At 39.6% G+C, this 27,364-nt stretch overlaps 1 protein-coding gene across 1 annotated transcript; it reads left to right on the top strand.

Moving 5' to 3' along the window:
• The first annotated feature begins 5,640 nt into the window (after window positions 1-5,640).
• On the top strand, window positions 5,641-26,426 carry sord.S (sorbitol dehydrogenase S homeolog). Its single transcript, XM_018255525.2, has 10 exons — window positions 5,641-5,734; window positions 7,860-8,064; window positions 8,285-8,318; window positions 18,273-18,437; window positions 19,908-20,067; window positions 22,302-22,420; window positions 22,516-22,581; window positions 23,063-23,238; window positions 25,421-25,542; window positions 26,177-26,426. Exons 2-10 carry the CDS (start codon window positions 7,990-7,992, stop codon window positions 26,340-26,342), a joined length of 1,083 nt encoding a protein of 360 aa, XP_018111014.1. The 5' UTR covers window positions 5,641-5,734; window positions 7,860-7,989; the 3' UTR covers window positions 26,343-26,426.
• Window positions 26,427-27,364: the final 938 nt, after the last annotated feature.

The following is a 27,364-nucleotide window of genomic DNA, read 5'->3' as shown; positions in this document are numbered from 1 at the left end:
AATCCTTTCCAACTGAACCCCAGTTGTTGCTGGGAGGGAGTTGCGACTGATGCAGTTGCACCAGAGTGTCAAAATTAACACAACTTGGCTTGCATTTTGACACAAATTGGACACAATTGTGCCAAATATTTAGTCTGGCTGGCGTCATTTCAAATGTTCAGCTGGAAAATCTGCACAATGCCAATTGAAAAAGAGTTCTGTGGGAACCGGTAGCTCCAGCATTACTCTGTATTAATAATCGCAGCAGTGCTTGATTTGGAACAGGAAGAATGTAGTGCAACTATATGTGAGAGCAGTGTTGACACAAATACCTTTAATAAATGGGGTTTTATGTACAACAGGCTGTGGGGGGGTTTTGTGGTCCTGCAACTACCACTGTGGTTGTAATTTACATTTTTCAAGTCCTTTGATGCTTGGTGAGATCAGCACTCTTGTGAGGACAGCAAAAGCAACTAAATCAAGCAGCTACATTAGAAGTAGTAGTGTGGTATGGAAATACTAATTATTTTTACTGGCAGTAAATTCAGCCAGTCTCATCACAATATATGCTAATATAATATACTTATTGACTCAAATTTTTTAAAGACCTTATACTGTACTCAAGATTGTCACCAAATAATGGCCATTGCTGCTGCATTTTGTGGATGAAGCTAATAAAACGGACATTCCCTTTAAATAAAACAAGCCTAGTTTGTCCAGGGCTGGATTTCTAAAAGGTGCGCCCCCAGGCCGCTCGCCTCCCCTTCTCATGACCCACTCTCAAACCCCCTTGCAAAGACCCTCTGTGAGTTCAGATGCAGTGGCAGCAGGCAGGTATGTTCAGGTGCAGCAACGGGTGGGTGGGTTCAGTTGTGGCTAGCAGGTGGCATACTGCCCAAGCTTTTTTCCACCCTTGGCCTGGGCCTTTGTGGCCTGCCCACAAATCCTGGCCTGAGTTTGTCCATATATTGTAATATATTCAATATGCGCACCGACTGCAAAGTCATCCTTGGTCTTAACAGACCTGCAATTACTTTCATCTGATTCTATTTATTAAGTTGCAGGTCAAATTTTGTCCCTGAGGAATATCTATATTGAAATACAGGTAAGGGAACTTTTATCCAGAATGCTCTGGACGTGTGGTTTTCCCGATAACAGATCTTTTTGTAATTTGGATCTTTACTAGAAAATCATGTAAACATTAAATAAACCCAATAGGCTGGTTTTGCTTCCAATAAGGATTAATTATATCTTAGTTTGGATCAAGAACAAGCTACTGTTTTATTATTACAGAGAAAAAAAAATTGGAATATTTGGATAAAATGAAACCTTTGGGAGACAGCCTTTCCGTAATTCTTTGCTGGATAACTGCTTTCTGGATAAAGGATCCTATACCTGCAGTATGATTTTTAAGCAATCAGATGAAAGTCAGAGTAGGACTGGCCTGACCCGGGATGTAGTTGGTGAGCTTGAATATATTGCAATACAGGTATGGAATTCGGGCTGTCTAATAACTGTACATATCACCTGTGCTTGCCCTTTAAAGGACAAGGAAAGCAATATGGGGGGGGGGTGCCAATATGTGAATTAAATCGTTAAATTTTCTCCCTTCCTGGGATGCACTTGCCTGGGGTAAAAATAGCACAATGCCACTCCACCATCTTACTTGCATTTCCAAGGTCTCTCTAGAAGAGGCAGAGCAGCTGATCTATCTATATCGATGTTTGAGAAAAAACATTTATGACAAAACTCAAATCGATTAATTGATATTGTGTTTATTTGTGAAAAAATATTTTCCTGTAATTACTGCTAAATATTTTTATGTTCTGTGATATGTGTGCCAACAAATGTTTTAAAACCATAAAACAGAACTAACTAGAATTACTGAACATATTCAAATGACGCAATATATTAACAATATATTAACTTTTCAGTCTGCCTAATAAACTATGTTATAGATAAAGCTTTTTGTGTTTCTGTATTTGGGATTATTGCTTTGGCACAATTATGGATAATACACTGTTGCAATGGAAACCGCAGTACGTGACATCGCTCTAAGAGATTTTTTTTAATATATTTTTCTGAACTTGTAGAAAAAGTAAAAAAAGATTTCTTCTACTGATAATGTAAAGTTCACAGCAGAAGTGTTTTTACCTGCAGTCGCTGTATGGCTTAGTGTAGAAACTAAATGGACACGTCCAATTTTATGTTCAGGGTTTGAGCTATTACACAGGAGGTAGTAAGTGCATTTCTGTGTGACTTTTGTAAAATTCAGTCTTCTCAGTAGGCATTATACTTACGTGAGTGCACTGAAACTCCCAATCTAGATACATTTGGACACATCCCCCCTGAGGTGGGGCATACAGAAATTTTTAAAAAAAATTCCACAGCCTTATCATGCTGCTTTTTAAAAGTGTATCCTTTAAAACTATAAGGTTGGCTGATATGTGACAGGTCCACATCCCAACTGTTAGGTGAACAATTTTTTAGAGCTTCTTCGGTAGGGTTGCGACCTTTTCTTGAATAAAATACCAGCCTTCCTATATTTGTATGCATTTCCCCACCTGCCCGGTAAAATACGGTGCAGGTGGCAACCTGTCACGATCAGCTCCCTAAATCCAGAACAGGTGCTAGGCTACCTGGTCACGGCTCTGCTTCCACCTGTAGCAGCCGCCTTTCGCCTCGGGAGGAGCCCTCAGTTACTGCCGCCAGGTCTTGATAAGAGAGAAGCCAAGCAAGGGTTCTAGACAGGCAAAGGGGCTTGGTCTTACCAAGGTTTTGGATGGAAGGTAACAGTTCAGGGAGTAGGTAAAGAGCGTAGTCAGGCAGGCCGGGGTCAGTACAGGCAGAGTTCAAGCAGGGGTCGGTACAGGTGGAGTTCAAGCAGAGACAATCAGGCCGGGGTCAGTACAGGCGGAGTAGAAAGGATAGTCAGGCAGGCAAGGGTCAATACCAGTAGAGTTCAGAATAGTCAGGCAGGCAAGGATCAGGATTGGCAGAGTTCGGAATAGTCAGGCAGGCATGGGTCAAAAACTGGAATCAAACAAGACAAATCACACCCAGGATACTAACAAGTTAGACCAAACAACGGGCAATGAGTTTGTATTCAAAGCCCCTTTAAATAGTTTGAATTTCACTCCACAAACGCAGTGATGTCATGCACACGGCTCGTAAAACCCGGAAAATGCTGGCCGCGAGCGCCTTAGGAACTCAACCGGCAACAGAAGAGGATGCACGCTGTGGGCGTCCCCGCTGGAGGCGCAGCGGGCTTCCCCGCCGGCCCGCTAGACCACCAGGGTGAGTCGTTACACAACCCTATTCTTCGGTGGCTTCTTTTTTTCACTCCTGCCTCAGTCCAATTACTTTTGCAGTGTTAAACATGAGTGAGGAAGAAGAGAGATAGAAGGTGGAGATATGGGGAACTGTGGTTCTCCTGTACCAATATGGCTACTTGCTGGCATCACTGGGTGCAATAGGCTGGCTAAAGGAGTGTTTGGAAAAGCCATTGCAAGAGGATGCTGAAAGAGTCAGTACTGGGGATCATTTATAAACACTGACCAATTTTGCACCTGGGCAGTAACCCATAGTAACAGTCAGCTGAAAGCAATCATCTGATTGATTGTCAGGGACAGTGCTGTCCTCTCAAAGCCTGCATGCCTGTGGGTTTATTTAAAAAACAACACAGGAGAGCTGGAAAAAGTGCAGCATCAAAAACAACAATATAAGGGTAGGACTACACGGACGGTTTCGGCGTGATCCGACGAGTTGCGACAAATCGCATGCAACGGAAATAAGGTAAGAGATCTCATGCGTTTTTGCAGCGAGTCAGATCACGCCGAAAATGTCCGTTTAGTCCTACCCTAAAAGAGAGAAAAAAAATCAAAGGGAAAGTCACAGTAGCAGGAAGAAGAAAGGAAAGAGAGGGAGGAAAAGAGAACAACAGTGTATTTTTAGGAAAAGACAGTAAAGAAAATGATCTCATATAAGTACTGGGAGATAGCTCATAGTACAACTTGATCCAGGGACTGGTCCGATTGCCATTTTGGAGTCAGGAAGGAATTTTTCCCCATCTGAGGCAAATTGGAGAGGCTTCAGATGGGTTTTTTGCCTTCCTCTGGATCAACTAGCAGTTAGGCAGATAAAAAAAACCCCCAAAAAACTAAAAGGTTGAACTTGATGGACATGTGTCTTTTTTCAACCTTACTTACTATGTTACTGTATATCTATAAGTATATACTGTATTCATACATTTTTAGCTGAATGCTACCTAAAGAAAAGAAAGTGTGTTTTAGGAGTTAACAGTGGGTACATATTACCTTAGTAACAGAGATTGTCATGTCTCCCTGAATCCCAGTTAAGGGTTGCTGGTTCATAATGTGACACAGGCTTATAATGTAAACAAGTGAAGGTTACTTGCAAATGCAGTCTGGGCTCATGAGAGAAAGACAAGAGTTTTTACATACAGTTGTCTGGTTGAAAGCCCAGTTACTACCTCGGGCACATTATTGCAGTAGGTATTGCAGTAGGGTTGTTGATGTGATCACTTCATCAGCCACACTGATTGTATTACAAATCACTGTATCTAAAACAGATTGTAGTACAACTGTTAATATGGTAAACCTTGAAATATGTGAGAAAAAACAACAACATTTCTATTTTTTCCTTATTAACCCCTAAAGGGGTGACGTGTGATGTGTCACGCACCTTGACACTTTTAGATTTCCTAGTTAGTATTCTGAATTCACATACAAATTACATACAGCCTCTGTTCTGTCTTCATGAAGCATGAAGCAAATAATGACAAGACGGAGAGAGCGAATCAGGGACCGAGTGTAACACAAGTTTATTGCTGATAGCCATACCTCCAAACATTTTGGAAGTAAAAAGAGGGACAAAAATTTATTTTCTGCACGTAGCGCAGCAAATTTTTTGACCACACCCCTTTCAGTGGCCACACCCCTTAATTACCATGTTCGTTTTACAAAATTTGGCAGGTTATGAAAGTTTGAAAATATTTCTCCTTATCTAAACTGTGTTTTTGTGTCTCAAAATTGTTACAAAGTATCTTATTTGCACCTGTTAGCTGTTCTGGGCTCTCTGCTAAAAGCCAATTAAGTGAGAAACTTTGCTTCTTTTTCTGGCTGTTCAGTGCCGAGAAAAGAGGGACTTTCCAGTACAAATGAGGGACTGCGGGTTGAGCTGTCAAAAGAGGGACTGTCCCTCCGAAAAAGGGACAGTTGGGAGGTATGCTGATAGCTACTTGTAAAATATGTTGTTTTGCCCCACAAAAAAACCATGAAACCATGTTTAGCCTGCTTCATGCTGCTTGTGCCCAGAGTCTTAAATCTGTGGTTAATATTAAAACTCTTTACAAAAAGCAACATTATAAAGTTTTATAATGGCCAAATTACTCATTATGGAAAAACATTGATTTAATTCCACTCTTCTTTAACAGAAAAAGCAGCACCACTGTAAATGACTTTATATTTCTAAGGTTGTTAAGCAAAATCTATTACAGACTGAAATCTAGTGACTTTTAACTCCAATTTGCCCATTTAATCCTTAGACACCTTCTTACCATGCCCTATGGAAACGAAGTTAGACATTATAAATAAACCAAGCAAGGGAGATAGGCAAGAACACGAGCAGTTGCCAGTTCTGTTTCATGTCACTGCTGAGTAAAGTTAATTGAAAGAAAAAAACATTCTGTTGCCGACATATGCCAGGCTTGCTGCAACCTTTGCACAGAGATCAGGTGTGCTATACTCGTTTCCATTTGCATGTGCTCTTTGTGAAAGTATTTTAGGGGAGGTTAGGATAGCAAATGAACTTGCAGTGGCAGGAATTAGGGGAATATAGCACTTGTATTGTACCAATTTCCCTGCTAAAGCATTGTAGCTTGGCTACACCTCCTGAGAATGAGAGGAATATGACTGGAGAGAGTCATGTATCAAAAAAAACTGGGGAGGGCTGGTATATACAGTATGGAGGGGGGGGGTTAATATACAGTATTTTTATAGGTTAACTCTTAAATGCAGATGAAACTTTGTAAGTCGAAGGGAGAATATTAAGTGGATATTTGTAAAGGTAAATACACACTTTTGTTGGTGTTTGCAACCTATATTAATCGCAGTTTTTTTGCCCAAACTAAAGAGAAGCCTTAAAAAAAGTGCTGCACTGAATGCATTTTATTTCTATCTGGCAAGATAAGCATAAGGATATGAACAAGTGTTCTTAGCCAATTCACATAAATGGCAATGGGGGCAGCCTACTAGGCTACTTAAAAAAGATTGCTTGCATATCGCTACTAAATATCACTTGCATAACTAATTATTAATAAATAAATATTACTTGGCCCACACCAAATTAATTGTAATGCTCCCCCAATTTAAAGAAATGTACATTTCTTACCAATATACAGTATATTTAATTTGCTCATTAATTGCTCCCATAAAGCCCTCAGCAGTCCCAATTACCCCTGCAGCGCATGGTCTGTTTGTCCTCTAGTAACATCTCTGCAACGTTGCTTAAAATGTATTTATTGCCATTACTCTTGTCTTCAATTTGCTAAAAAGTTGTTACGTTGGAATCTGCACTTGAATCATTGACTAGCAGTGAAAAAAATATGTAGCTGTGTGTTAGTGTTCTGTAAATATAATAAGCAAATCATTACTGCTGTCCTTGTGATAAAATATGCTAGGAGGTAACTACCACTAATCTGTCATTATGGGCTACACAACACTACATTTTGATCAGATTTTGTGGGTCAGATCTTATCTGACCCACAAAATCGTGTCATGTAACAGCACAAGGTTTTTACGATCCTACATCTGCTCCCCACAGCTGTAATGTAAATCGGATCAGATAAAGTTGAATGGTGAGTTTTGTTTATGCAGACATACAATGTATTTCAGTCTGTCAGATCGGATTTAATCTAGTCAGGTGTAGCAGTGTTGCCTTTTGACAGGAGTGCCATTTCTGATAACAAAACTTCCATGTAGTTTACACATGAGATGTATCTATCATTCCAATTATTTTTTAACTCATGAAGCTACATCTTACTCAGGGCCGTTCCTGCCATGAGGCAAGGTGAGCACCTTGCCTCAGGCGGCAGTGAACAGCCATTTGCAAGGTGCGGGAAAAAGCTGCATCCTGTAACTTTAAGAGCCGAATTTCCATTTTTTAAACTGGAAATTCGGCTCTGCTAGTGCAGAAAGCACAGTAAACGCTCATTGCACTAGCGATACCGCCCCTTTTGATCCGCTCTGACGCTAAACTTTTAAGCGCGGAGCGGGAGAGGGGGGCGGCATTGGGGTTGCTGCCTCAGGTGGCAGCAACCCATGGATCGTCCCTGATCTTACTTGTAGGATGCAATCTGTCGATTTGACACCATCCTACAAAATCTCCCATGTAGTTTAGTACTATAGTAATCTAGGTTACCCACAACTGTTTTGTCTAAATATAGTTTTATCATTGCCTCATAAGGGAAGGTATTTATATTTATCTGCTTTTGTAGTCAGGCTTATAGTTTATTCTTGAGAAAGTGGCAACATGAAATCAAGACAAATCAAGTGTTTTGCTGTTACCAGTTTATGTGCTTCTTGGCTGCATAGGAAAGTGGCAGACAGGTAGTTTTCTATCTGTTTATCCCTCTGCTATTGGTAATTTTATTATTCTATTTTGCAAATTAATATATAAAAAACCTGGGGGGTATTATCTGCTAATTGGCATCCACCCCAGTATTCGACTAATAACTGCTTTATTAATCAGTTGGAAAATATACTGCCTTGGAACTAAAAATGTGTATCTAATGATATATTTTCTCTAGGCAAGTAATAAGGTTAAGTATAAGCCAAATATTATTAAACTCTCCATTGCAGGACTGTGGTCAAAAGCTTAAACCTAATCAGGCAAACAAAAGTCTCTGTTAAAACTTTAACCTAAAAGTCCAAAGTAAAAGAAGAAACAGTGCTGAAAAGAGCAGCAGAGTGGATTGGGAGAGGGAAAGCAATGGCAGCACATAAACCCTGTGCGGAAGTTGAAAACCTATCTGTGGTAGTCCATGGAATTGGGGATCTTCGTCTGGTAAGATATTAGTTTAATACACTTTCTATCCCTCATAGTTAATGTCCATTAAGTATTTTCTCCTGTCTTTTTGTGGGTACAGGACATAATGCAACAAGGTATTTTGTAAATTGAGTTCCCTACTTTAAATTTCGCAAACTTTTCCTCTATAAACACACCTGTATAGATGGAACAGCATGTATTTAATATGTTTTAAAAATATTTCATTCATTGATTATAGGAAAACCGGACCATTCCAGAACCTTGTCCAAATGGTAAGTGACAAAATGACAAAATAGATCAGTCAATTGAAGGCAAAGACCACTGTAATTGTTTTAACTTCCAGGACAAACCCATCCATTAAAGGGGTTATTCACCTTTGAGTTAACTTTCAGTATGATGTAGAGCAGGTCTGTCCAACTGGCATGACCAGCATCCTCCATTGTTTGGCCCCCACATGAAAGTCTGCCTGCTGTGATTCCTTAGCCTTGTGTAAACTTTAAAAGGTATCAGTACTAATATTAATGGGCCCCTGCAAATACAGACATTAAACTCCTGCATTGTTCACACCGGTAATTCTCCTGCATTGTTCACACCTGTAACACTTCTATTGTTCAAACCCATAAATCCCTGTATTGTTCACAACTCAGACTTGACTGAAAGTGGCCACATTGTTCACCTGTTCACACCTCATACAAACTGCTGGAGGGGCACCAGCATTGTGTCACTGTATGTTGCACATTATGAACTGTTCATCTTAGAGTCCTGATAGTTTATCCTGTCTTCTGCTCTATCCTGCCTTCCCTATGCTCCTTATGTGTGCCATACTCTGCCTGCCCTATGCTTCTTGTGTGCCATACTCTGTCTACCCTATGCTCCCTGTGTGTGCCATACTCTGCCTACCCTATGCTCCCTGGGTGTACCATACACTACCTGCCCTACTCTGTACCCTGTGAGACGTGAGCCCGGGGTTTTTTCTGGGGGTTTTATAACATTTGGAAGTTGTTGTTAGGGGCCACTAAGGTGTTTAATCATGTGTTGGGGGGCTGTGTTATCCATAAAGTATGAAGAATGTTGGGGAGGTTAGGTTTATTGTATATTTAAGGGTATGACTTAAATGTTTCACATATGTGTGATGAGTGGTATCTCTGCAGTGAACACAAACCATTTGGTTTTTTTGGTGTGCTACCACCATTAATGTGGACATGGTCTTAAAAGTTCTTAAAATAATGGGTTAACATGGTTTTAAAGGAGGAATGGTCAACACTGGCTTCCATTTGCCGTTTTAGCAATCTGGTTGCTAGGGTCCAAATTACCATAGCAACCAGATTGAAATATGAGACTGAAATATGAACAGTAGAGGACCTTAATATAAAGATGAGTAATAAAAAGTTCCAATAATTATACATTTGTAGCCTTACAGGGCATTGCTTGTATCGTTCATAGCCTAGAGTGTTTTGGTACAATTATTGGAAAAGGAGATTACCTGGGAGCAGACCGATACTCCATGTGCAACACGTGAAGAACTTCCCTGGTAAGCTTTGTAATCCAGAACCATGTAACAACCCCGGTGCCCCACGGAAGGAGAAGCTTGAACTTGAGTGTCATTTTAAAAGTTAATATTTTATTTGTTCATTAAAATAGGCACTCCATCACATAACCAAAGGAACCAAAGCTTAATGCGTTTCGTAGCTATCCAGCCACTTTCTCAAAAACACACTGGTTCACACACACACATCAGGTTTGAATTAAGGCAAGCCTCACCCATAAAACCATTAACCCTTAGATCACCATAGAAAATTACTATATATAAGACATTGATTACCGGCACTCACCTCCGCCATTAAGCAATTTCGCCGGGTGCTAACCAAGTTCAATATACAGTCCAGTAGTAAAAGGAAGCACTCACGGCATAAAGGTATTTTTGAGAAGTCCTTTACTAGATCATATAAACATCTACGCATTTCGGTACCTCAAGGGACCGTCATCAGGATGTGAATATACCAAAATCCAATAAACTAAAATACCCTCCACCCACATAGGACCCCCCCTTCACACCATGCATACTTATTGAGTCTTACATCAGGTGTATAGAGTGCTCTATTTGTTAAACTCATCACACTAATATAGTTTGTATAAAATGATGTTACATAGTGATAATAAATATATTTTGTGCTAAAAGTATCCAGTTAATGAAGTCTGTACCTACTGCAGATGTAACAAAGTCAAATAGCAATATATGCTGATTATACTATATGTCAACTAAGGGTCATCGTGACCAATTCTTATTGTTTCAATGTGCTAAAGTGACAATGTGCAATAAATATAAAAACATTATAAGTGAACACCATTATTTCATGTAAAATCTAAAATCATTGGTTAAAAACAATCTCAACTATATCTATATGGAAACTCAACATATCTCCTCAGATCAAATGCACAGTCCAAATCCAGACAATTATTATAAGTAATTTTCAATATCAACAGACCCATTCCTTTTTCCAATGAGTAAATGTTAATCAGCAAAATGTCTATCTCCTACCAGTGTTTTCTGACCCATCCTATATATCACCCATTTTTTCTAGAGGGCTCATCATCTGATATTTCCCCAATTCTCGGGGTGCATCAGGACTGCTCAGAACACACTGATGAATGAAAAAAATTCATTCAAAGAGGAGATACTGCCTATTGTCAACATACTCGGTAAACTAAATTAACCAATAAATCGTCCAAATAAGAGTATTCCATATAACATTAAGAAAAACCTGAATAATTTCTAACTATTCCCCATAAGTTATATATACTTCATTCTTGAATCGACGAGTTTGAACATCATAGGTAGGGTTTCTTTACACAGTTTAGATAAAGCATGCCAATGAGTGCATCTCATTTTGTCCACGTGGTGCCATTGTGTTCTATTTATGGATCCATTTAGCCTCGCGCTGTAGCAATAATTTATTTCTGTCACCACCCCCTTTTAGCTTTGCCTTCTTTCTGTGAGCTGATATCGCTATAAATTTACCCCTGAGGACTGCTTTATGTGCTTCCCACAGCACTGACATATTGGTTACAGAATTCACATTCTCATTAAAATAATTTTTCATCCTTTGTAATACGTCAAGACATAACTGTGTGTCATTCAATAGGGACTCATTCAAGCGCCAATGTGTACTTCTCATTGGAGCTGTAGACAATTCAATATTAAGCATGACAGCTTCCGGTGGAAGATCTAGATTGATAGTGGAGAATAAAGTACGCAGGTAGGTTCTAATATACTGTGTACCTACCTCCTCTGGCACACCTCTGATCCTCAGGTTCTGCCTGCGGGATCTGTTCTCCAGGTCTTCTGCATGTAATTTTAAAGAGACCAATTCAGATCTCAGGCACTGGTTTTCCTCTTCTAAGGCTGTGTGCCTTTGGATAAGCTCATCTGTTGTGGTCTCTAGGTGATCAGTTCGTTCCCCGAGGCTAATTACCTCCATTTGTATATCCTTAAGCGTTGCTTTGACTGTATCTGCTATAGTAGCGGTAATTGTATCATGCAGTACAGTTAGGTGCTGTGAGAGGATCTGTACAGTCACTGGCTCTTGGTTCTGTGTAGGTGTATGGGCACTCACAATTGCCTGCTCACCTTCAGATCGGGAGAGCTAGGGGCTGAGGAGTCAAGTGGAGGCTCCGCATCCGAATCCTCTCCGCCATCTGGATGAGGCCTGCGTACACTTGGGGGCACATTTACTAAGCTCGAGTGAAGGATTCGAATATAAAAAACTTCGAATTTCGAAGTATTTTTTTGGGTACTTCGACCATCGAATAGGCTACTACGACCTTCGACTTCGACTCGAACGATTCAAACTAAAAATCGTTCGACTATTGATCGAAGAAAAATCGTTCGATCAATCGATTAAAACCCTTTGAATTGTAAGATTTGAATGATTTTATCGTTCGATTCGAAGGATTTTATCGCTCCAACGAACAATTTTTACTTCGATCGATCGAAGGATTTGCGCTAAATGCTTTGTTAAATGCTTTTAACTTTGAGGGTTAATTAACCCTCGATATTCGACCCTTGATAAATGTGCCCCTTGGTGTGTTTTGCAGGTACGGGGACATCGTTCCTGCCATTTCTTTGGGCCGTTTCTTGCCCATCGCTAATGGCTCAGCTCTCTGTCCGCACTACCTGGTGCTTTCCGGTTGCCTTAGAATCCGCTTTAGCAGATGTTTGGGCTCAGTTGGCACGGAGCTACTCCGCAGTGCGTGCTGCTCACTCCATTGCAAGCATGCTCCCCTATCACAACCTTCTTATTACGACTTAAAGAAAGTAAAGCCTGATGTTCACCATGGGTTAAATTCTTGGGCCTATAATGGGCTTTTTCAGAGGCACTCAGAGACTCTATGTCCCGCTGTACTAATTTATGAAATAAGTCAATATAGTGCCCCTTTGATTGAATCGAATAGAAAATAAAAATTTTTCTTTAAACCCGTGTGGACAGTCCCTAAATATGCAGGTTCAGTAAAACAATGTTCAGCCTGTAGAGTATTAACAATATATATATATATATATATATATATATATATATATATATATATATATATATATATATATATAATTATATAATATGTTTGACACTGATATCTCTGTTCCAAAGGAATCTGTTATCTGGTAATATGAATAAAAGGTTATTAGCTAAGGAAGTATATTGGATCTACCACTTTAAGACTACAGAGGAATATGGGGGCATGAATTGGGATTGGGAATTGTCATGTTACTTTTGAAATTCTGATATCCTGATGTGCTACATGACTTTTACATATATATATATATATATATATATATATATATATATATATATATATATATATATATATATATATATACAGTATTTTGTACTGCTATTTTCTAGTTTCCCTTTCCTTTTTATTTTTTATTTTCCTTAGTTTTTGTGTAACAATACCAATTAACAATTACAAAAATGATCATCTGTAGAACTACAGTACATCACACTACAACATTAAACTAAGAGACATACTGCAGATCTGGACAGAATTTTGTAACCAACTTTTTCATATTGCCGCACAAAAGCAGCATCAAAAACACCCAAAAACCTCTTCCATTAATCAAAGAAAGAGCTTTCAGTTGTAAAAGGGACATCTGCCATTTACTTCTACGTGTTTTCAACAGGTTTTAGCTGGAGTATTTTTGTATTCGGGAATTGTCGCAGTTTTGTTGCCTAATAAGCCACGAAAAAGTCACACTTTTTTTCCCCAACACTTTTCTGGATTTTTTAAATCGCCCCTGTGACATGAGTCATGTAGCTTAAATATTTTTTTTTTAAGATATCTGTGGACAGTACTAGTTCTTTCTTGTGAAAAACTGCTGTTTGCAGATCTGAAATGCTAAATCATTTAAAAATGTGTTTTTTCTCTTAGAAAATCATCTAACTTGCCACTAAAACCTAAAACACAGTTTTTGGATGTAAGTGCGCAAACTTTAAACATTTAAAGTTTAAAATACTCTTTACCTCAGTTTCCCAAGTTGTTCAGTTTGCTCAGGGTTTGGTGAAACACAAGGGTGTATCCTTATAATTGTCAGCTGTGCACAGGCATTTGCATAGCTTTTAATTTAAACTTGGTTTCCTTTTTTATTTTTTTATGTTATAATCTGCACAGACTGTTATGTACATTTACTGGTAAAAATTGTAATTATTGTTAAAATTTAAATGTATGATGTCACAGAACCACAAAGCATGCTGGGAGCCTTGGGTATAAAAGGCCGATACAAACTCCAGCAGCACTCCGGTATAGTGAAAGAAATTTATTTGTGCAAATGAAGCAACGTTTCGGGCATAACCAGCCCTTTATCAAGCTTGAAGAAGCTTGATAAAGGGCTGGTTATGCCCGAAACGTCGTTGCTTCATTTGCACAAATACATTGCTTTCACTATACCGGAGTGCTGCTGGAGTTTGTATCGGAATTTGAAGTGGACCTGGGCAGACAGAGTCGCAGCCGGCACCCGACGCTACAAAAAGCGGTGAGATTGATTGTGTAGCACTACACTCTATGTTCGGGTATAAAAGGCTGCTACCAATCAGCAAGAGTCAGTCTGGTTTTGGCTGTCTTCAAGAAAAGACCTAGGGAAAGACTGCTCTGCTGTTCTGATGCTATGCTGAATTGAGCTGTATAACACTTTACCTTCTGCTTTAAAGAAATAAAGCTACATTTTTCTTTGCCAAGCAAGCTTCAGCAACCTCTGTTAAAGGGCCCACACCACACTTGGTGTCAGAAGTGGGATGCAATTTCATTGCTGGAACTAAGCATGAACAGAGATTAAAGGAGAAGGAAACCCCCTGGGCGCAAAACCCCTCCCCCTTCCTTGTGTTGCCCCTCCTCCCCCCTGGCCTACCTGTCCCCCCTGGGCAAAGGCCCCTAACTTGTTACTCACCCCTCTGCGCAGGTCCTGTCCACGGAGTTCACAGTCGCCATCTTCTCCCACGCGCGTCTTCTTCCTGCTTTGACCGGCGTCTTCTGGTGCATGCGCAGTAGGAACATTTACCGGTACGGCTCTACTGCGCATGCGCCGAATGTCACGAAGAAAACTTTGTGACATTTGAAGAGCTGGAAGAGCTGCTCCTGAAGTGGATCAAGCTAACAGGAAAAAGTAAGGAGGAGATCCTGGATGTGATAGTCTTAGAACAATTCCTTAACATCCTGCCAGATGGTGTGTGCATCTGGATCCAGAGTCAGGGTCCAAGGCAGTAGCCCTGGCTGAGGATTATTTCCAGGCTAGGAAAATTACTGTTCAGCAGCCTGTCGTAAGATTCCCCAATGTCACTACCCTCCACAGAGTGGTGATACAGGGGCAAAAGCTCCTACTGCTCAGCAGGCCTGTTTTAAATGTTGGGAAAAGGGGTATATTTCTCGCTTTTGTAAAAAAGATAAAAAAGCAAGTCCAATATCAGTAGTGGGTACTGGGAAAGGGCTCTTAAAAATTGTTAAAGTTAATGGTAAACCAGTTGAGGCCCTGATCGACACTGGATGCCCACAGACCTTACTTAAAAGGAATGTCTTGATGCATCTACCCAGAAAGGGCAAGACTTTAATCAAATGTGTCCATGGTGATATAAAGTCTTATTTAACAACCCAAGTGACTGTTGATCTTGGACATGAGTTACAGACCATTACTGTTGGAGTAATGGATAATTTGCCCTACTCTGTGATTTTGGGTCGAGACTTTCCAGGGTTTTTTCAAATACTGAGTGAAGCTTCTGCACCCATTACAGCTGTCACTACATGGTCTCAAGCAAAAGGGGAAAAAATGCTTCGCATGAGATTTTTCTATTTGAGGATGACCTTTTCCAAGGTGGCGGGAAACCCCATAAGTCTAAATAAGAAAGAAGAAAACTTAGAAAAAAAATGGAGACATGAACACCTTGTAAAAATGTCACCTCATATTAATTGGGCTGTTGTTATTGCAAATGAACAATATAAAGATGAAACTCTTAAAGAATTTGATAAAAATGTGGTTGAAAATGACAATGAATGTGCAAATATACCAATGTATGTATTGAAATACAGAATTTTGATGAGAGTGTGTCAACATCCCAAGCTTGGCTACAGAGTTAAGCAGTTACCAGTGAAATATCGCAGAGAAATCCTTAGACTGGCTCGTGAAATACCCATGGCTGGTCACCTGGGTAGAGACAAGACTCTCAAAAGTATTCTGTACAGATTTTTCTGGCCTGGTGTGCATAAAGATGTAGCATCATGTTGTGATACATCTTCCACTTGTCAAATGACAGCACCATTAAGGCAAAAAGACAAAGCTCCACTGATACCTATTCCCTTGCAATGCTTGTTTAGGTGGCTATGGACATAATGGGCCCCTTAGAGAGAAGTAATAAGGGTAGTAGGTATATTTTGGTTGTATGTGACTATTGTACAAGGTATCCAGAAGCAATTCCTTTTAGTAACATTACTGCAAAGAGAGTTGCAGAAGAGGTTGTAAAAATTTTTAGCAGAGTAGGAATTCCTAAGGTTGTATTAACTGACTAAGGAACTTATTTTACCTCTTCATTCTTAAAATAACTATACAACTTGCTAGGGGTAAAATCTGTTTGTACAAGTACAAGGTCAAATGGATGGCTTGATCGAACGGATGAATCAGACACTGACGCGCATGCTTCAAAAATTTGTTGAGGAGGACCCAAAACATTGGGAGAAATGGCTTCCATACTTAATGTTTGCCTATAGGGAGGTTCCACAAATGTCCACTGGATTTTCTCCTTTTGAAATGCTTTATGGGAGACAACCCAGGGGAATTCTTGATGTGATAAAAGAAAACTGGGTTTAGGATACTGCAGAGCCTCAAATATTAACTCACATTATTAACACGAGAGAACAATTAACCAAAATATGTGAGTTAGCACAGGAGAATCGAAAAGAAGCCCAACATAAACAAAAAATTTGGTATGACCAGTCAAGGTACCGCACATTTCAACCAAGTGAGAAGGTTTTATTACTGTTGCCAAATAAGGAAAACAAACTACTAGCAAAGTGGCAGGGTCCTTTTCTAATCACCCGCAAAGTAGGCCCTGTTGATTTGGAGATTGAAATGCCAGGTAAACGTAAGAAAACTATCTACCATGTTAACCTACTAAGAAAATGGAAAGAGAGATGAGAAAGCATCAATGGTGGTATTAAAGGAATGTGTTCCTGATATGGCAGAGCAAGCCTATCAAAGATTAACTTCCTCAAGTGAACCTTTAAGGGATATTGATATTGGTCCCCTTGATGATAGAGAGCATTATGACCTTTTAGTTGTACTAAATCAAAATAGGGACACACTAGTAAAAACCCCTGGACGTACTTCTTTAATTGAACATACTATAAATATACTCATTAGGCCAAGCCCATTCGGCAGAGACAATACAGAATACCTGAGAAATATAAGTCAGTGGTAGACCAGGAAGTTGACAAAATGTTGCAACTTGGAGTTATAGAACCCTCAAAAAGTGAATGGTGTTCACCTATTGTCTTGGTACCAAAAAAGAATGGGGAAATAAGATTCTGTATTGATTTTCTTAAGATAAACTTTTCCACTACCCAGAATTGATGACTTAATTGATGGGTTTAGGTGGGGCAAAGTATATATCTACACTAGATATGACAAAAGGGTATTGGCAAATACCTCTGGACCATGAATCCAGGGAAAAAATAGCTTTCAGTACCAGAAAAAGTCTTTTTAATTTTGTAACTATGCCGTTTTGAGTAGCATGCGAGCAGCCCAGCCCAAAAAAACCTTACTGTGTTGATCTTGCACCTTTTACAAAGGACGTTTTTCCAGGCAGACTGTGCTTGGCTTTAATAAGACACCATGTCAATCAAATTATCTTGCCAGCTATATCTACCCCTTTGCAATAAATAAATAAATGGCAGGGCATTCAGCTGTCTCCTAGTGATGCACAGTCAGGGAATCAGTGCTAACATGCTCTAAGTAAAGCAACCCTCTGTCTACTATACCCATCATGTTTCAGATTGTTCTGTTTTATGACAGGACCCCAAGTAAAACAGCTTTGAAAGAAACCATTTTTAAAAATGTATTTGATCTGTTCTGCTGTTGTACAGCTACAGCATAAAACTGTTTGTGGATACTGTAGCTGAACAAATGCTGGGACGTTATGCTGCACTTTAGAGAGATTGCTCATAGTCCCTGTCCTACTGTAACTTACAGTCAATTAAACTGTCTGTGTGTTTTTGGAGTTTAAAAGAACATACAAACTCTGCAGACATTGCCATTTCACAATTGATTTGAACTCAGGATCTTAGCTGTTTATTGGAATTTTTCTGTTTGTCGTGATCAGTGCTGTCAAATCTAAATACAAAGGGTTCACTTTTCGTTTTTTTTAAATTCTATTGTCAGGCTTTTAATGAGCTTAAACAAGTTTGAGTTTAATTGAAAATGTTTGTACACCGTTTCTGTTTTTAAAAACTCATTTTCAACAGAAAATGAAAGGTGGAGACTAAAATAGAATTTTACACATTTCCGTATGTAAACTGTATTTACACCACTTATGTTCTCTCCACTTCTGTGAATCCCCCATATGTTAGGTATCTGTAATTACTTTGTCTCCAGCTGTTGCAGTGGTTTACTAGACTTTTGAAAACATTTATTACATTATTCTTGAGGAATCCTAACATATATTATAGTTTTTCCTTTTTTTGTCATCCAATAGAAGTTTTGCTTAAGATGCATTCTGTTGGAATATGTGGCTCAGATGTCCACTATTGGCAGCATGGTCGTATTGGAGATTTCATTGTGAAAAAACCGATGGTTCTAGGGCATGAAGCGTCGGGAACAGTGGTCAAAGTAGGAGCCTCTGTATCTCACCTTAAACCAGGTAAAATAAAAGCTGTATTGCGTTTACATGCTGTTTGCAGATTTTGATAGTACCTATAAGTATTTTATACAAGTGCTTCCTTATTAAATTCCAGTGTTCATAAAATTGTATTGCCTGTAGTACACAGGATTTTTTGATGTAATTTGTAAAACTAATAATCACTCTAGGCATTTTGTTCGCCAGATGGGATACTAACATCCAGATTTATTTAGGGATGCACCGAATCCACTATTTGGGATTCGGCCGAATCCCTGAATCCTTGGTGAAAGATTGGGCCGAATACCGAATCCTAATTTGCATATGCAACTTCTTCAAAAAGATTCATACATACAATCCACAATTATTTTCAAATATATTATGTTGCATGATCCATAGTGTTACCTTATGATCAAATTCAGTTTAGAACACACAGAAACCAGATCAGCATGTCTGTCTGTGTTTTCCTTATGGCACTCAACAAAAAAAAAACTTGGGGATAAGGCAATGTGCACACAATAATGCAACAACAACTTGGATGCCTTCAATGTGTCCAAAGTCTTTCTGCAGGGAGGAATTTACAGTAGCAAGAGCTGTTGGATTGTTCAAACAACTTGACATGAACTTTAACCTCTGTCAATACTCACTCCTCCTCTTTAATATTTGCCTAAAGCTGTTTAAATGACATTTACAAACTTTTCTCAAGGACAGGGAATTGCTTTTGTGTTCTTTAAATACAGAATATGGATTACTCAAGCTTTTCCTGCATTGTTGACTGCTGCTGCCTAGTCAGATGCGGATTATGGGACTATGGGAGGATATAGATCATGGCTTTCAGGCTCAGGCTTTTCTTTGTGGTCCAAAATATTGTCAGGCCCACCAATAACCCATAAAAAGGTTATAGATAATTGACTTAGCTAAGGGAACAATTATACCAAATATATTATAAATGACTGCACTAAATTAATTTGGTTCCCTCTATTTGCCGCTGTCAAACATCTCTGCAAGGTGGATTTTACTGCTTACACCTTTTGCACATTCCCTGTGATGTACACAAAAAGAAATTGCTTGGTGTAGCAAAATTCTGCTTATTTTAGCCATGATCTTCTCTTGAAACAATTAAATTCAAATAAATCACAGTCTTCTAAAAAAAACATAATATCAAAGATAACAAAAGTCGGGGTCCCTCCTTTTACATTAGTGCCAGTTAATAAACATTGTATTTTAAACTTATAATAGTGTGCATACTATAGGCATCACTGTGTATATAACATATGGGTGTGTAGTGTTTCCAAGCTGTAAGGTGATGTTAATTGTTTGGCACTGAATTATTTAGAAAACAGCCAATTCTATATTTTGCTGATTACATATTTCAGCTCAGCCATTAGCATAGTCTTTGGGTGACTCTTTTTAATGGCAACAGCTGTCACTGTATAGATATACACACATTTACAGTATGTTTGTTTTAGTTACAGCTGCAAGTGTTTCTTACAGGTGACCGAGTTGCTATAGAGCCTGGGGTTCCTAGAGAAACAGATGAATTCTGTAAAATGGGGAGGTATAATTTGTCGCCTACCATTTTCTTCTGTGCTACACCACCTGATGATGGGAATTTATGCAGATATTATACACACAATGCCAACTTTTGCTACAAGTGAGTATGAGTTTTAGCTACAGTTTTATTCCACTCAAAGACTTCAGTAAGAACTGCCACCTGCATTTAGCAACATAAGTCAAGGGCCCCAACTTATGGCTCCCCAGATGTTGCAGACCTGTCCCCCCAATCAGCTTTTATTCATAGATAGAAGAATTCTGGGTTTTGTAGTCTTATCATATCCATCATTTCCATACTTTAGGCTGGTGGGATATGGGGAGATTAGTCAGCAAGCAATAAATCTTCGCTGCTGAGGTCGACTAATCTCCCCGAAATGCCTTCCCACCAGCTAGAATCACCAGTGGGATGGCATTCACGTCACTTCTTTTTCCGAAGTGACCTCGCAAGGAAACTTTGGGAGATTTTGTAAAAAGAAGTGATGCAAATTCCCTCGAAGATTCACATTCTTGCTGGTGGGAAGGCATTTCTGGGAAATAAGTCGCCCGCAGCAGCGAAGATTTATCACTTGGCGACTAATCCTTCTGTATGTCACCAGCCTTAAGTGACAACAGTGGGTGCTTTTCAAGGCTCATTGTGCCACACCTCATTTAACTTAATTAAATTAAGAATAACAGGACACACATGCACTCTAAAGGAGATGTCCTTTCCATTGTTTCTGTCTGTCTAAGCTTTATTATCTCTACCTTCAAGTTGCTTTGTTCATCTACTCAATGCCATTTTGTGCTATTATAATCATAACATTAAAGTAGCTATTGTTATGTGAACATACAGCAGGTTGAAAGAAAATGCTTAAAGGACCAGTAACATAAAAAAAAAATGTTTAAAAATTCGTAAGTGCACAACGAAAAATAAACACCAAGACAAATTAAACTTTTAAATAGCAAAGCCTTAATTAAGAAATAACTTACAGAAAGTCCACTTCCTGTTCTCTTCAGAAACGGCGAAAAGGCGACCATCCATCCTGCAGCGATCGATTTCTCATTCCTGGCTATTCACTGAAAAGGCATCGTCTTCATCCTCCTCCCGGTGTCCAGTAGCAGCGGTGTCCAGCAGCAGCGGTGTCACGGGCTCTCCTGCAATTTTCCCGACTCCTGTCAAGTTTGTTCCTGTGCTGGCGCGATCAACTAACAGCAGCGGGTCCTCTCACATGCCTTCCACTAGAGTCTCCCAACGCACACTCGTTCATGCTAGTAGCTGTAATAGTGCTGCCAGGACAGAGTGCAAGACTCTCCGGGCGCAGATTAGTTCCAGCCGGGCGCAGTCAGCATTTCCTGAAGCCGCTTTGCTGCCTCTCCTCTCAGTCTCCTCCTCGCTCTGAAATCTAACTGATCCCCACACACACAGGGGCTGCTTATTTTGTGCTTATTTTAAGGGCTGTTTCTTATTTTCAGCAAAGGGTTAATCACCTGACAAGGTGAAGCCAGAAGCAGCCAAAGTGCGCTGAACTGGAGCAACCCCTGGCGCAAGACGAAGCTCTTCATTCATTAGGGACAAGAGAAAAAAAACGAGAGGAGAAGCTGCAAAGCGGCTTCAGGACCGGCTGGAACTAAACTGCACCCGGGGAAGTCTTGTGCTCTGTCCTGGCAGCACTATTACAGCCACTAACGAGTGTGCGTCGGGAGACTCTAGTGGAAGGGATGTGAGAGGACCCGCTGCTGTTAGTTGATCGCGCCAGCACAGGAACAAACTTGACACTGCTATCATACCAGGAGTCGGGAAATTGCAGGAGAGACCATGACACCGCTGATGCTGGACACCAGGAGGAGGATGAAGGCGATGCCTTTTCAGTGAATAGCCAGGGATGAGAAATCGATCGCTGCAGGATGGATGGTCGCCTTTTCGCCGTTTCTGAAGAGGACAGGAAGTGGACTTTCTGTAAGTTATTTCTTAATAAAGGCTTTGCTATTTAAAAGTTTAATTTGTCTTGGTGTTTATTTTTCATTGTTCACTAACGAATTTTTAAACATAAACATGCTTTAAGGCATGTGGAGTATCTCAGAGCATCCAGCAGGGTAAAAGACACTGGCTATTTAATAAATTATTGAAGAACAACCAGCAGACCTCTTCTATAATGTTATAATTTCCATAATCTTTGTTTTTATCAATATCTACCTTTATCAACTTTTTTCTATTTTGCAATTTTGCTTGTTCTTTCTCCTCTGTCCTCTCCCCTTAGCATTTCTTCAGCTTCTCTTCTCCTCCTTTCTTCTTCAGTGACAAAACACAGTTCTCAGTAATTTGCAATAAAGGGGTTTGCTTACATTTTATTTCAGGCTTCCAGACAATGTAACATTCGAGGAAGGTGCACTGATTGAACCTCTGTCTGTTGGGATCCATGCTTGTAGAAGAGCTGGAGTGACTCTTGGAAGCAGAGTTTTTATCTGTGGTGCAGGTAGTCTAAGCATGGCCAAGCTGAGGAATTAAAGTAGTTTACCTGTCTTTTTTTGTTATGTTTGTTTAGACTTAATGTTCTTTTGTATATTTTAGGGCCTATTGGGTTGGTTTCTCTTCTAGTGGCGAAGATGATGGGAGCATCTCAAGTTGCAATAAGTGGTAAGTATGTGTATACTATATACATATATATATATATATATATATATATATATATAGAGGCAGAAAAAGCTGAAGCACACCAGGATTTTCATCAAAAAGATAAAGCATTTATTACATCAACGTTTCGGCCCTCGCATGGAGCCTTTATCAAGCTCCATGTGAGGGCCGAAACGTTGATATATATATCAATATATTGGAGAGAGAACAAACATGCTGGTATTGTTTTTAATTTTTTTTAGTAGACTGAAGGTATTAAAAGACATTTTGGATAACAGGTCTCATACCTGTTTAATGAATAACCATGGAAGCGTTAACAAGGCTTGCATCCCAGTTGTCTTCCAAGTCTTATATTGAACTGTATGATGAGCTAAATAGATTTGTTAAATAATAGTAATAATAGTAGTAGTAGTAGTAGTAGTAATAGTAAATTATAACTAATGAACAGATTAAGTTCATCTCACCTTCATTTACTTTTTACTAGATTTATCTTTACCAAGGTTAGAAAAGGCCAAAGAACTGGGAGCCGATTTTGTTGTTCAAGTTACCACTGAGCCACCAGAGGTCATTGCACAGAGGGTTGAGGAATTGCTTGGAACTATGCCAGAAATTACTATTGAGTGCACTGGAGCAGAATCCTGTATCCAAGCAGGAATCTATGTAAGTTAAACATTGACTCTTCTTCCGACTGTTTGGAAGGGACAGTTTTCTGCTAATGCTCTAATTCTTTAACCACAAATAGACAGCACCATAAAAAAGGTACCACAAAAAACAACAAACAATGGTAGATGAATTAGTGGATTAGTAATTAGTGGATTAGTAGTTCTAAATGTCACTTGTAAAACATTTCAGATATAACTGTTTAAGTTGACTCTCTTACTTACTATATCTCCCTCCCCATGGCTATTTCTATTTTAGTATATCTGTCTGGTAGAGATGTGCGGGTCAGGAAAAACTCAACCCGCACCTGACCCTAACCCGCAAACCCATAACCCGCACCCGACCCTAACCCGCAAAATATTTCCATTGTAGGACCCACACCCAACCTGCACATGCATGAGTAATGCGAGTCACAAAAAGCCAGATCTCAGAAAACACAGCCACGACCTGATGAATGCAATACAGCACAATGAGAATCAGTCAGGTATACAAAAGCAAAAGACATGAATTGACATGAGCCCATGAGCCACAGTGAGACAGAGCAACATGCTGATATGTGCAGTTGTGCTGCCCCTCTGTACAGACCTATAACATTCACCACAAAGGGTTAATCATCGTATCAGATCAGCCAAAGAGGATTCACATTTAAAGGGTTAGTAAAGCCCTTGCTTTCATGCAGATCTTATTGGTCAGTTTGTGACCGGGTAGTGGGATCCTATTGGCCAGCTTATGCCCATGGGTTTGTAGAGGGGAGATGGAGCCCAAGGCTCAGCATGATCAGCCCATAGCACAGGGGAATAACTTGGGCCCCAGGAGTTAACACCATGAATTGGCCCCTCCTCCTTACACCGTGTAACTCTCTGTGGTGGAGGGGTTTTACCCTAGTTCTGATGTGTGGCTGTGACCCCTGTAGCCCGTATATAATTCTCCGCCCATAGCTGAAGGGATATTTCATCTTTCAGGGGATTAATATATATATTAATATGAGCCTCTAGGCTGGGAGTTAGAGGCCAACACTATGCGTTTCTAGTGACTTTTTAACCAAAACCACTTTAGCCCCAACCAAGATGGCGGTACACAGATCCAAGTTACCATAGTTACCAGATGCAATTACACGGCAGAAGGGAATGGCACTTCCTTTGCATGACTCGCAGGATTCAGCCCTATAATTCCTCATTACCTGACTCCTTATAACTTTCTGCCCGAGACAGCATAGTTTCTACACGTCTCCATAGAAACCACAACATACAACCCAATGGCTAATCAGCAAGTCCGCTGTCTAGTCTCATGACTTGCAACCGATTAGGCTTTCTTTAACGATTGCTCATTGGCCGAGTCAGTGACTGGAAGAGTGAGTTGCCCTGAGGGTCTTTGGCTGCTGGTGGAGTCCAGCGCTTCTGGCTAATCTATGTTTGCGGTGCCTACGAAAATGCCAGAAAAGGTTTCAAGCAGGCCTGGACTGGCAATGTGTGGGTCAGAACGGCAAGCCAGAAAATTAGAAAGAGGTATTGTAGTGCCCCAGTATAACCTGCACCCAACCCGTACCCGCCATGGACACCCAATATTTAACCTGAACCTGCCCGACCTGCGGGTCCCGCGGGTATCAGGTCAACCCGCACATTACTACTGTCTGTCCCACAGTTAGGGAGCCCGCTCATTCCAGTAACTGTGCAGTTGATTTGAAATGGGATCGTTATCCAGAAACCAGTTATCCAGAAAGCTCCACATTATGGAAATCCATATTAGAAGCAAATCAACCTATTGAGCTTATTTAATGTTTACCTGATTTTTTAGTGGACTTATGGTATGAAGATCCAATGAATACGAGACTGAAATATGAATAGGTCATAGAGCAATATTTTTTTGCCTGCTTTGGTCAGTGACCTCCATTTGAAAGCTGGAAAAATGCAGAAAAGGAAGGCAAATAATTAAAACACAAATAAAGTAGCTAGGAATAGGACATTTCTATAACATTCACAAACTTTACAGTGAACAACCCCTTTAAAGTTGGCCTGTCTGCATTAACAGCAAATTGCTTACGCTCTGACACAGTCTTTCTGAATTATCAAATGTGCATCTGAGGGTCAATTGAATGGAACAAAGAATCTTCATAGCACAAATAATTAATGTATTCTTTATATGGGCTCTCTCGTCCTTTTATGTTTCAATATTTATTTTCTAGGCAACTCGCTCTGGTGGAACCCTAATACTCGTTGGCTTGGGTCCTGCAATGGTTAATGTTCCTATTGTAAATGCGGCTGTGAGGGAAGTCGATATCAGGGGCATATTCAGATACTGCAATACGTAAGTATTTTTCCCAGTGCTTAATACTGTAGAAACATGGCAAGCCCTTGGCATATCTTGAGAATTAGGTATTTGGTATGTATTAAAAAAGGAAAGCATAGTCCTCTTTCATATTAATTTATTTATTATTTTATAGTGGTACTCATAATTACTAAACAACAATGAGACCTTGCACTATAGAGGTAATAGTATCTATTAAGTTACTTGTCCATGGGTATAGGCAGTTGACACAAGGAAATAAACATAATCCTAAGTGAGTCACACTCCAGTAATTTATGAGCAATTTTCTTGTCCCATTTACTAAAGAAACTACACTGAAACAACATATGGCAAATATATTGCCTCATAAAAGCACTGGTTTATACTTTTATTGAATCTTTTTGACAAAGAGGTTGATTTGAATATGAAGTGCATTGTATATTACACTTTCATAATCATGGAAAAGCCACTTTATTTGAAATGACCTTTCACATAAGGCAACAATGACATTCACAGCACATTCACATTTACAATAGTATTTTTTTGTAGATTTCACATGTACGCATATGGATATTTATGAGAATAACAAATCAGACCTATTCTGTGGAGCTTAGTTCAGGTAGTTTGGTTAATAGAGGGTTTTTGTGTTTTGTAGGTGGCCAATGGCTATATCCATGCTGTCATCAAAGAGAGTCAATGTCGCCCCATTGGTCACTCACCGGTTTCCCTTAGAAAAGGCTGTTGAGGCATTTGAAACCACAAAGAATGGGATGGGAGTGAAGGTAATGCTAAAGTGTGACAAGAATGACCAGAACCCATGAGGGCAAAGTGGCTGTTTCTTAAAAAATTAAATACACTCATTCTTTGCAGAAAAAAAGTAAATAAAACTTAATACAGTTATTAAACATTATGTTCTATTGTAATATTTTTCAAAGCTGATTTCTGTATTTTACATACATGAAATGTAGGCATTTACAATAAACCACACAAGGTTTCAAGCGTTAAAACTCGATCAGGGCCACTCCTGCCATGAGGCAAGATGAGTAGCTTGCCTCAAGTGGCAGCGAGCAGCAGGTTACAAGGGCAGCAACAAGCCACCTCTTTTAACTTTTAGAGCTGAATTTCCGTGTTTTAACCCAGAAATTCAGCTCCGCTAGTGCAGAGAGTGCTATTGCGCTCAATGCACTAGCGATGCTGCCCCCTTTGACCTGCTCCGGCGGAAGCAGCCCCAGAATCGCAGCTGAACTCGATGTATTAAAATGTGCGTATATACATACTGATGCTTGCAGCATATTTCAGACAGAAGGGAATAATATCTTCTTTAGAAGTTTTGGTTTTCAAACCCTTTTTTTCAGTCAAACATTTGTTCAGGTCACCTAGTTAATAATAAGGTTAGAATTGTAAATTTTATTTATAATGACAACTCTTCAAGTTCATTGCTTGTACTATACTATATGTGATCTCTCAGCATCACTCACATTTGCAAAATAAGTTTTCAACTTTGCAACTCTGTAAATACATACACAAATACTGTATATACAGACACACACATATTAATACAATTCTCTTTTGATATTGACCTGCAGAGTGAAATGCTATTTTTCGTATTTCATTTTCCATCTTTGCATCCAGGCACGTTGATCAAATTGGTTAGGGGAGTGCCACATGCATGCAGACACATGTCAATGTATAAACAAACTTATAAATTCTAACTGTAGCCCTGGATATTTTGCCTGTACACAAATGCATTAAAAGAATCTGCCTTCACAACATGTCTTGGCAGGGCTTTCCACAGTAGAGCCATTAGCATTGCTTCACGTGAAAATAATGTCTCTTGAGTCAA

The sequence above is a fragment of the Xenopus laevis genome, chromosome 3S, assembly GCF_017654675.1.
Source record: "Xenopus laevis strain J_2021 chromosome 3S, Xenopus_laevis_v10.1, whole genome shotgun sequence".
NCBI lineage: Eukaryota > Metazoa > Chordata > Amphibia > Anura > Pipidae > Xenopus > Xenopus laevis.
This window is presented reverse-complemented; position numbering and strand designations above follow the sequence as displayed.